This window comes from Macrosteles quadrilineatus, unplaced genomic scaffold (genome assembly GCF_028750875.1).
Source record: "Macrosteles quadrilineatus isolate MER2022 unplaced genomic scaffold, UCM_ALF_1.0 Scaffold_3__2_contigs__length_128488019, whole genome shotgun sequence".
Lineage (NCBI taxonomy): Eukaryota > Metazoa > Arthropoda > Insecta > Hemiptera > Cicadellidae > Macrosteles > Macrosteles quadrilineatus.
Window position 1 is genome coordinate 1,131,326 of NW_026542596.1, and position 12,004 is coordinate 1,143,329.

Genomic DNA, 12,004 nt, shown 5'->3' on the forward strand with positions numbered 1-12,004 from the left:
TATGCGGTAATACAATTAGTATAAATGTTATACACTACTTTTAATTTCATCAACTTTATTTCAATATGTGATCAAATAGTTAAATACCCCCGCCGCAGCAAACCTGCAGACTAAGTGATTTTCCATTTGCCTGATTGGATTTACGGTGTCTGGAAAGATGGGGACAAGGAAAGTAAAGGTAACTAAACCACTATTATTTTATATGGGACAAGGAAACTTAGGGACACAGAAACTTAGGGATAAGGGTTGTGAGCCGAGTGGGATCGACTAGTTCCCATATTGTAGTTTTACCTATGTCTAAATATACTTGACTATTTCCAAAGCAATAGCTTCAACTTCATGTAGATGTTATAGCCTCCGATTACGATAGTGAAAACTGGTGAATTTCTCTAGTTTTTATTAGAACAATTACACAATATGCCTTATTGTTAGTTCAATAAAGAACCATGAAACCTATTACTGGGAAAGGTGAACAAAATATATGTTGTAAAATGTAGTCGTAAGCATCTAGTAAAATGTATTCGACTTATTGTTTAATCTAAGCAACACCACATTCAAGTTGATACAGTCAGAACTTGGAAAATTAAAGGAAATATGAGTAAACAGCATACAGGGATGTCCCGTTAATCCCCTCGCACGTTAGGCCTACTCCGAATTGATATCGTGTTTTTGGTGGGTTACCCAGACTTCTCGCAGAAGGCCAGAAAGGTAAAAGGAATTCACAGCCATGTTTACACTTCATAACCAATTTCCGCCCTTTATCCTCACTCATTGCATTAGGGCCATAGCCTTCAGTCATCTGGCGATGAATTTCGGCATCGGATATGTTTCTTTGTAATCAAAAAGTGTATCACAAACCATAGCTTGCACAAGGCGGCAGATTCGATCAATAGTTTAAAAATTTTTATAAACACACAGCGAAGCGTACATGATAGCTACAGAGCTGAAAATTGCTTCATTCCGTTCAAAATTATGCCAGTGAGTCGTGAGAAGCCATGTTGCGGCGTACAAGTGAACTACAGACTCATTCGCAAAAACAGCCCTTACTTAAAAAAATAACCATGTACGAGTAACACAAAGTGCACTTGTTATAAACTTACTCCACAACCATATCCGCAATGTTGCCTGTGTTGTCCAATGTGACCCACGACTTGATGGCTTCCCCGTGCAGGAACAAGGAAGGAACCGCTTCTGGGAGGAGTTTCTTGGCTTCAGAGTCTTTGTCCCACATATCTTCCTCAAAATGAACCTAGGTTTCAAAATATAAAGTGAGAAATCAATGAAAATATTGAATTTTGTTAGCAATATATCATATTTTCTCCAAATAAATGTAAAAATCTTTCAACAAACTTTAAGAACTTTTTCCCTTGAAGAAGAACAATATACGGTCAAAATATCAGTGTTTCATTTTGTGACCGCTTATTGTGCATACCGTATTTGCCTCTCTAGATCCTGATTTTGTTGGGGAAAATAGTTGAACCTCATTTTTTCATTTTCTAGTCTTGTGGCATGTTTGAAAGAGGTAACTCAAACAAATTTTAGGCAAAGTAGATCACCCTTCTCTGTTAGATGCTGTAACATATTGTTAATAAACCTGTAAGGGAGCATGTTGGAACTAGGTTCATATTTTGCTTTTGAAATATATTTTATTTATGTGATCTAACTACACCATTAGCATTTTTAAAGGTTTTTGAAATGGAACAATACTAAAGCCCCCCCCCTCCCCATAGGCATACCCAGAGAAGGGGGAGCCGCTGCCCTCCCCCACCCCTAGAAGCCAGGATAAGGTATAAAAATTGAGATCCAGGATAAATGTTATTAGTATGAGAAAAGATGAGTAAGATAGTTTATAGATTTTTTATGAAATTTTTTGACACGTTATCAATTTTTCATTAGGTAGTTTCTGAGTTAATCTTAAATAAAAAAAAAATTCCAACAGTAGTAATAAAACAGACCAATTTCTTGCAATCTATAAACTAACAAATTTGTGTAGTATGATATAAACCTATTTTTATGACATTATTTTGTTTTCATTTGCCTTCAACAATAATTTAAAGAACAAAATTGCTCTTAAGGCATAAGTTATCAGGTATTCTTCAAAATAGTTTACCATATATTTCTGGTGTTGTGTTATAAATGGATGAGAAAAGTTGGCATGGACACAAAAAGTACTGTTAAATGTGTATTGTAAAGCTAAGCAACCTGACCTGACCTCATTGACGGACGTAAAGCCACTTTATAAATGCTGGATTATAGAGCTAGGTTTATTATATTAATGTCTCAAAATAGCGTAAAAAACGCTAATTTAAGCATGTTGTTTTTTAACATTTTCCCGGGAGGGAACCCCTGGACCCCCCTCCGAACTGGCCCCCCGGTGGGTTACCCCCAGCGACCCCTGTTTCAAGTACGCTCTTGCCCCCCCCCCCTCCCCTATTTTTGATCCTGGGTACGCCCTTGCCCCCCCCCCCCATACACATCCAACATGTTGGCAGAGGCAGACATGTCTGCTGACTCATCTGACTCAGATTGCGGACCGTGTATGGGTAAAAAAAGACTGCTGGATCCGCAGACAAGTCTGCGGTCGGTCGAAGATTCACTGCAGTGGTTTTGTGGACGTCATACACTAAACACGCTTCAAAATGTGTGGTGATAACAAAAGGTTTTGGGGGGGAGTTCATAGATTATACAGGAGTATGCTGTGCTTGTGAGACATTCTCCTAGTAAACAGTAAAGCAACAAACTCTTGAGACTAGAGAAATTGGGTAGTTTGTTAGAAAAACTCCTAGAAATTGAAAAGGAAGCTACAATAGATGTTTATGAAAATTATTTTTAGCCTTTGGTCCTGTTACCAACGTGAGTTATGAAGTGTATGAACGTGGGTTGTGAGGAGGGTTGTCATCTTCCAAGACAAAGGAACCACATGAAAGTGTGATCTGTCTTTCAGCCTTTTTGTCCAAATTGAAGTGTGAAGGCCCGATGCTGACCAAGTAAAACCGTAGTTAAACAAAGATTACTCCGTCAGAAAACGGGTCCGATCATGTGTGGTAACAGCCAGACTTACAGATCTGACAGACCGGACATGTCGGACTGTGTATGGGGGGGCTTATCGCTGGTCTTGTTACCATCTTACACCTACCTTTTTGTTCATTATTTGACAACCCAATGAAAAATGGCATCTGGATCGAGTAATGATCTTGCTTTAACAAAACCAGCGACCTTGAGGTTTGAAGGAGAGCACTGCTTTAACCACTACTCATAGATTTAATAAGCAACATGTACTGTAACCAAATGAACATTACTATGGTAAAGGAAATTGACAGGAAAGCAGGTTTAACTTTAAATAAGTACATAGAGACACATATAAAACATCACAAAGTAGAAGTAGAAATTTTTGTGGCCACTGACCACTTTTTCAACCTTCTAAAAAATTTCTACTTCAGGAGGCAGGCTTACCTGTAAATTTCCTTCTGGCAAATGCCCTATCTTTTTATCATATTACTATTGTAAAGAAATTATAAAAATAGGTTATACCCTAACAAGCTATATTTTTATAATATATATTTAAAACAGAAATGAGTAATACCTCACACAAAGCAGCGTCTTCATCAGGACTCCAGTCCAGCCGATCTATCTTATCAACCCAGTGCTTACGAGACGACTCATCCTGCGGCAGGGTGATCATGGTATGGTTCTCTGATGTGTTGGGACAGGCAAGAGCACAGCATGACACCACTTCACTGAAACTAACACAAATTGTTTAAATTTATGCACTTCAATTCAATTAGATTGTAGTCCAAAATATTCAACCCTTAGAAGATTGTATGAATGAATGTCATTACTCTTGACGAGGTACATTTCTTGTACCTACATCATTCTAGAAAAACTGTGTCTTTTTTGTGTCTTCTATCAGAAAACTGAAACAATGTCATAGTTATGAAGATTGAGTCATTCTTGCAGAGATCTGACGATGTTTTAAACAAATCGCAGAGCTCCAAAGGAATTCCAAAATATTTCTTAGGTAGGAAAGTGTTAAAAAAAACTCTCTGAGATCCAAAAATTAATTTCTCTTCAGTCAATAGTTATATGTGATTCATTTAGTATAGAAAAAAAGCTGGTATTTTCACCAGACTTCTACTATGACATAGGCTTAAAACCGTAATGTTTTCTGTAATATTAGCATAGCATAGTGTAAATGGTTTCTCAATCAAAATAATGAACATATTATATCACACAATAAAATAAAATGATGTTACTAAAAGTAAAATGTACGGTATATTGGGGTAGGCTATGTTACTTATTCATACCATTGATGAAAATTGTTATTCATCAGAGCTTAGGACAAGTATAAACTCATAAGAATAAATGAGTTTAAACACTTAAAATCCTGTAGGTTCAAAAACGCTTTAAAAATGTTTCAGAACTCTGACAGAAATTACAAACCGTCCAATATGTCCAAAGGTATTGTGAGCTATGCTATTGCAAATTCAGGCAATTGTAGCTGAGAGAATTACAGTAGCCTATAAGCTATGAGCATCGGAGTAGAAATAATCAAAGCTATGAGAGTGGGATCCACAGGTCAAGCTGTGTGCAGTTGTCAGTTAATCCTCCATCAGTGACACCACAGAGTTTTCCTCAGAGCTTAATTTATTTTTATAGAAACATTTGTGATATCATCACCAGCTGGCAGCTTTAGGAGTAACAGTACCTCACGTGCATCTTTCTAGGAACCGACTGAACATTATTTTGATCCCACACCTCCCCTATTTAATCAGTTAAAGCCCGAAGCGTCACGTAGAACAAAGCCCGGCTCCGTGAGTCACCGATGTTGTTTTTGTTTTGTTTGCTATACATATATTTTTTATAAATAGGTAAAGTAAGAGTTTTCGTTGATTTCATGTAAAATTGTATTAATTATACAATTTGTTTAACATGTTTTTGAATAAATATTGGTAAAAAAAAATTGTTTGTCTCTAATGTTTCAAAACCCAAAAAAAAACCCAGTGTGTCACCGATTGTGTTGTTTTTGTTTGCTAGATATTTTATTTTATAAATATGTAAAGTAAGTGTTTTAATTGCTTTATGTATAACTAGCTGTACCCGCGGGCTTTGCCCCGTTTAACTTCACAAGTGAGCTCGTTCGCATGGCTCCATCACGTCCTGGTTGAAGTTCGTTCGCTACTCTCACTCACCTTTAGGTTGGAGCTCGTTCGCTCCGCTCACTTGCCTTCAGGTTAGCTCGTTCGCTACGCTAACTCGCTTCCAGGTTGAAGTTCGTTCGCTACGCTCACTCACCTTTTGGTTGCATATTGGCTGTAGTCATAAATTTAAAAAAAATAATAGTGCTGCACCCTGTTGGTAATCCTTGTTAACTTTAATGCTATTGAACATCATAGAACAGAACCAGCTTGTTTAATTGAAACAGCTGTTAAGAAATTCCTTTGAAATATGAAAAATCATAAGGTTAACATGGGAAACTCCAGACCCACTGGGGCGGAGCCCGAAAGCCCGATCAGAATAAAAACTACTTAGTTTTCCTATTTAATGCCCAAAGAATCGGTGTACCGAATTTCAGCCTCCTAGGTAAATGGGAAGTGGGAGAATTAGTGATGAGTGAGTGAGTGAGTGAGTCAGTCAGTGAGGGCTTTGCCTTTTATATATTTAGATTTTTAAATAAGTTATTGTAAAAATATATGTTTAAAAATCCATAAAAAAACTCTGTGTGTCACTGATCGTGTTTTGAAATGAGAGACTAAGGGTTAATAAATTATAAGAAAAATTACTTAAATTATAATGTTAACTAGTTTTGTAAAATTATTGTCTTTCCTATTGTAACTGATGTAAAATACCAAAGTAACCATAGTTAATCCAACAAATTACTGCAGCTTGCAAAATATAAAAAAATATTCTAATTGCTTAAAACAGTAGGTAGGTGTTAAAAAGGAAGAACTCAAGACTTGCAAAATGTTTAGCCAACTTTGTATGACTTTTTTCAACTGTCTACACATAATTAAAATGTATGTTATATCAGTAAAAATGATATACTTGAAAGTTTGGTTTATCACAAACCTGCCATGGAGCACACAATTTTATAAATGTTATTTTTTTTCACAATTAATCTATAACCATATGTGCAAACAAACCTTTTATCGAGAGCACCATCAAGCTTTGGTGTTTTTCTCGGTCTTCCTCTTCCTCTCTTTATTGGCAAATCGGTTTTTTTCTCCTCTTCTTCCCACATTTCCGGCTTAAACTCCACCTGAAAGAAAAGTTAATAGTGAAAATACTTTTATCTCCAAGTATCATTTTTTTCAGATTGTAGATCTAGTTCAAATAATATACAGTAGACCCTCTCTAATCCGGCACTCCAGTAATCCGGCGTCTTTTGACGGGAGGTCTTCCGCGATCGCGGCAAAATTCTGATTATCTCCCGCGGCCGTGTAGACATCATAATTCTCTCACGTGGTCATGAAAACGTCATCGTCGTCTTGCGCGATCGCGGCAAAATCATTAACATCTCTCGCGGTCACGGAAAAGTCATCGCCATACCAACAAACACAGAAACACTGACTGGCTAATGGACGCAAAACACATCAGAAACCTGTATCCGAAACTGTGTTGACAAACTGTCGGCCGACTCAGTATCCTTGTGTAGACTAGGCTTCGTGCAGCAAAGTGCCATTTCACACAAATAACTATTTCCATTTCAATGAGAATAACTTACCTATTTAAAAAAAAATGCCTAGCCCAATACAAATATTTTCATCACATTATACCTCTTCAAAGTATTGATCATGGAATTAACGCTACCATTTAGTTTTCTTAAAGGTAGGCCTAAATAACTAAGAGACACAGGATGAATAATGTCAAACAATGATAAAAAATCGGTCAAAGTTTTATTAATTAGGCTAAAATCTATTTAACTTACATAAATGTTAGCAACTAATTTTACATTTCCTTATTATTGACAATAAAGTAAGGTGCCATTGAGAAATATAATTATGTCATTCTTTCAATTATTGTTTTACATTTTGTCATACCACACGATAGTATTTATTTAAAAATGTGCCACCAAATAAATTATTTATTTTGATCTCTTAGTTTATAGCCTCCTAAATCCAAAAATAATTATTTTTCACCAGTCACCACTGATGAATACAATTACCTTTGACTATCAATACAACTATCTTTTTAACAAAGTCAAACTTAGTTAATGACTTATGAAATGAGTTAAATAAAGTACCTGTTATGACGTTATGACCCATAAACCTGGTCAGTAACCTAAAAACGTGTTGTATAGTGTTTGAAAGACTAATTATTTATCTGCTTTATAGTGACTGTAGGAAAAATATAATGCGTAACACGAGCGCAAATTGCCTTTGCTGCACTCGAGATTCATTCCGCACAAGCTGCAGGCGAGTGCGGGTAAACATTTCTCTCGTGTGCAGCAAAAATAAAATGTCACTTTGACACTAGTTACACAAATGACAAATAACTATAGTTCTTACACAGAATGAAACAACAAGATAAGAAAAAATACCCGTCAGCAGTCAGCACCACCACTTCCACACAATACAATCCCGCTAGTCGTGACTTCCGACTTATCCCTCCAGTTTGCTTTTAAAATTCATCCTTTGCTTTAAAAGTATGCATTGGTTAGTACATTATCAAAACACGCTAGTAAGTTGTATGTATGGAAATATTTGGTCAATTCAAATTAGCAATTCTTGTATACCAACAACACATCAAAAATATCCCAGATTTTGGGGAAATCCCTCAAGCGGCAGGTGGCTGCAACACTGCACGAGATAGTCGTCCCTCATTGTTGCCATTGCCACCCACTCCCCTCCCCTACACTCCACAAAGTCACACAATTACCAAGTCAACACAAGAAGATGAAAATAATTGTTTATTTACAATGTGTGTATCGATATATGCAGTAACAAAATAAACATCATACATTTTCGGGAAATCTAAAGAGAGATGCGTTTTCAAAGATTAAACTAAGCCGTAAGCATATACAAAATATAAAGTAACAGATTTCAGCTTTTAATATATGACTGGAGAACAGTACATACTTGATAGTTAAAATACACCATAAAGATCCTACATAGTTTTAAAAATAAGATTTTACTGAATATGCCTGACCTTCATAATCGTCGGGACTTTGGAACCCTTCGGTTGTTTATGGACGGGTTTTTTGTGAGATCGGTTCCGTTCGTAGATAGGCTTCATCTTATGGGTGCTGGGGTCCTTCTCGAAGATACAAGGTACCGCGCCACTCTTCAACTTCGTCGTCCGTCGACCCCACAGTATCGCCTGGGCTCCACCACCCTCTAAATACTTTGGCTCTGGCTTGCGGCACAGCTGGTCTTCGCGGAAGTGTTTAATGCATACGTGCGAGTACGGAGAAGGCTCGAACCCGGGACGACATATCGCCTTGTTCCACGCCTGGACCATCTCCGGGTCACTAGCGTACCGCATCATGGGGACGGACTGGGTACCCTTGACGTGGTAGTAGTTGCTACGGCAACCGGGGACGACGCACTTGTATGGCATTGTGAAAGGTAGTAGACCGTAAAATATTCGTAGTGTGATAACACTGAACAACTGAAGTTGTGAGTTTAGTAGGCCTATCACAATTGAAACAAGTCGCTAAAAAACATGTATCTATTTAGACTTATGAAAAACATGTGAAATGAATATGACGTTATTTTTCTATGGCCTACTATAACTTTAGAGCATTTTATTTTTGTGATTTATCTGCAATTAATCAGCAAAGTATTTTTGATACGGTCTCTAGTCCGGTAAACTGTGCATTAAACAGAATCAGGCCTAATTGTATTCTCAGTCAATTAATAACAGTTCTTAGGCTACATTCCTCGGGGGAAAATTACTTGATTTGAAACTACAAGAAAGCTAAGAAAAGGAAGTCCCCATTTCCAATGCTTAAGTTGGACTTTATCGACTAGCGAGGACGGACTACTTCCATACAGTCATGGCCACCAACGATCACTGCGCGCACTACTAGCAAGATGGAGGGGATACAGTCGCAGTCGCACTACACAAACAATAACACTTTCGAAACAGTAACACTACGCTGGAATACTAAATATACTCGATGATAACACGAAGTATAATTCTCTCGATTCTCCTAACGAACTAAAATTGTGACTCTGACTCGAGAGTCGAGACCCGGACAAAGAAGGGAGAGGGTAACATTTCGCGCCGTCGCAGGAACACGGTTCGATGGCGGCTAGCGACGAAATGGAGGGGAAATGCCCGCCACCCCACCATGTGTTGTATGCTCTCTCCCTCGCTCTCACATCACCGGCATCTAGTCCTCTCTCTCGCACCTTTCTAGACATTTCAAAGCGGCGCCGCTGCCTACGATGCGACTAACTAAACTATACAGTCAGCAGTGGAGACGGAAATAACCGACTCCCACCCCTGCTATGCAGTCAGCTCAGCTGTGGCGTCGACTGGTAGGACTGAAACGGTTTTATCTAGATTTTGGCTTGGACAAAGCAATGTTATTCATCATGTAAATTGATATTTTTGCAACTAGTCAGCAAAGTGAGCAATTGACTCACTCTAGAGAAATACTTACCCACGAGCCGTAGGCCGTAGGCGAGTGAGGAATGGTTTCTCGAGTGAGGAAATTGCAATTTGCACTCGAGTTGCACATTCAGGGCCGAACTTACCTAGGGGCGGACGGGGCGAGCGCCCGGGGCCCGTGGACCTAGGGGGCCCTGAAAGGCCCCCCTGTTGTCTCACTCATGTTAACATTGTCTCACTGACGAGCGAATTGGCCACTTTGCTTTCTCAAATCAGTGAGAGAACATGTACATTGTTAAGTAACTGTAGGAAAAATACATTACTCGCGAGAATTAAATGTGACTTTCATAAAGAGTATTTGAATTTCTCACTACGACAAATATCGTACTACGGGAAATATTGTGTAAGGGAAGGGTATAACAACACAATAAAATTTTCAGATTTATTTGTTATTGTGAAATATTTGTGAACATGAGAATATGTTAATATATATGTGTGTGAGAATATGTTAATAATTATAGTAATCTGATCAGTCATATTATACTTAAAATATTGAATGAACCCATAAGTACATAACAATGTTTGTCTGATAAATGGAATGAAAATTAAATACAAAGTTTATTATTTTGAAATACAACTTGAGTATACAGATTATAAGATTTGTTTGTATATTCCTAGTAAAAATTAATTTCCCTGCTGACAAACAGTGGATACAAAAATACTTGATATATATAATTAATTTTAAAACTCGATACACAAAAACACGATTAACAAATTCAACATGACAGAAAATTATGGGCATAGCAGAGTTGTTAAGTCAAATATATTGCTGGTCATGTGTAATTGAAAAATCAATACTTTATATTGTTCGATATACAAATCGTAGTTCAAGCTACAGCACTAATACTAATACTCTACAATGAAACAACGTTCAACTCTATAATGACGCCTCGGGAGATGCCTTGTCAAGTTTATTGAAAAATTGCAAGTTTAGGCGGAAATACATGGGAAAATGTTTTTAAAGATCATTGGGAGAGGGGGGCCCGGCGAACAAACTTGCGGGGGGGGCCGCGGGTTCTTATCGCCGCCACTGCCGCCCTGTTTGAGAAAAAGTTGAAGGCCAACCCAGGAAGTCTCCGAAATGGCCTAAAACGACATCTCTGTGCTTATTCCATTCACTACGAGACCATGTGTAGCTAATCTAATTACCCCAATATCTCTACACAAATGTTGTCCACTAAAAATTGTAGGTAATAATGATGAAGCTCGATGGAGAATGTCAATAACAATATGAAACTAACCCTGATGAGCCCAATTTCGTGAATACCTCTGCAAACGCCACCTAGTTATTTTTATTTTCATTACTACTTTTCATGTCCCCTATGTTTCGTACCAAAATTATGTTCTATAAGCTTGAGCCAAGAATAGCCATAGGAAAACCGATCTACATAAATATATTTTAGTGTTGTTATGAAGAACAATGTTGATCATCATGTATATACTAAAAAAAGCTCTTTAATCAATAGGCATTTTCCAGAACTGTATGAATTAAATATAGTCTACTATTTTGGTCTTAGTCAATAACAAGAAGATCGCGCCACTCATACCTCACTCATATTTAGGTTAAATACGCACATACTGGCGCCCCCATCTTACATAATTGATAGTGATTGTTTGATAAATATATTGGGATATTGGAATCCAGAATATTGTCAGTCACACACAAATATTTGGTGTAAGTTCAAATACCGAGCTTGTAAGATTTGGTGACAATGTTTCGAATCGTGTTAAAGTGGATTTCACTAAATCTAGGAATGTTCTGAAATATCGGAATTTTCAGGAGCACTGACTATCTACTTTATTCTTATTTGAATTAAAATAATAACCACTTATAGTTGTAGTTTTACACAAATAGGTATTGTGACTGTGTCACTATGTATATAGTCACTAGTCAGTCTAATAAGTTAAGTGGTCTAAAGTCAGTGTGATATGATTAGAAGGTTGGAGAGGCAGGGAATTCCCCCTCCACATACGAAAATCAGCTGATCGCACTAAAGCAGCTGGCTATCTCTCACACACGCACCCTCTCTTCTTGCCAACCATTGTTGCATACCGGTACACGGGAGCATTCATTATTCGCTTCTTGGTGCAAACTAGGCCCAGTTGTATTATCCATTCTCCAGAACGGAGCGAGGATACGGAAAATGAATAATGTAGTTCATTAAATCTACCTCAGATTAAAGGGAGTTAATCTGTGAATCTAATTTTAAAAAAAATGTGCACGCCTGCCATTGGACTGGGATGTCAGTAATGCAAGTTGGTCAATGACGAAATATAAGATTTTCATAACACAGTATAAACTTCGCCCTAAAATAAAATGAGCATGTACAAAAATATGGTTGCATAAAGCCCAACCCTCAAACTTTCTCGTACCAGCAGCTGGAAACTA

General features: G+C 37.6%; 1 protein-coding gene across 1 annotated transcript in view; it reads right to left on the reverse strand.

Annotated features, from left to right (window-relative positions):
- The window catches only part of LOC128988411 (uncharacterized), a 36,894-nt gene that overhangs the window by 11,028 nt on the left and 13,862 nt on the right, over nucleotides 1-12,004 (reverse strand). Inside the window, exons 3-5 of the mRNA XM_054409675.1 lie at nucleotides 6,141-6,256; nucleotides 3,584-3,743; nucleotides 1,101-1,249 (exon numbers count right to left, since the gene is read on the reverse strand). Coding sequence (XP_054265650.1) covers nucleotides 1,101-1,249; nucleotides 3,584-3,743; nucleotides 6,141-6,256 — 425 coding nt within the window. The remainder of the gene's footprint in view (nucleotides 1-1,100; nucleotides 1,250-3,583; nucleotides 3,744-6,140; nucleotides 6,257-12,004) is intronic.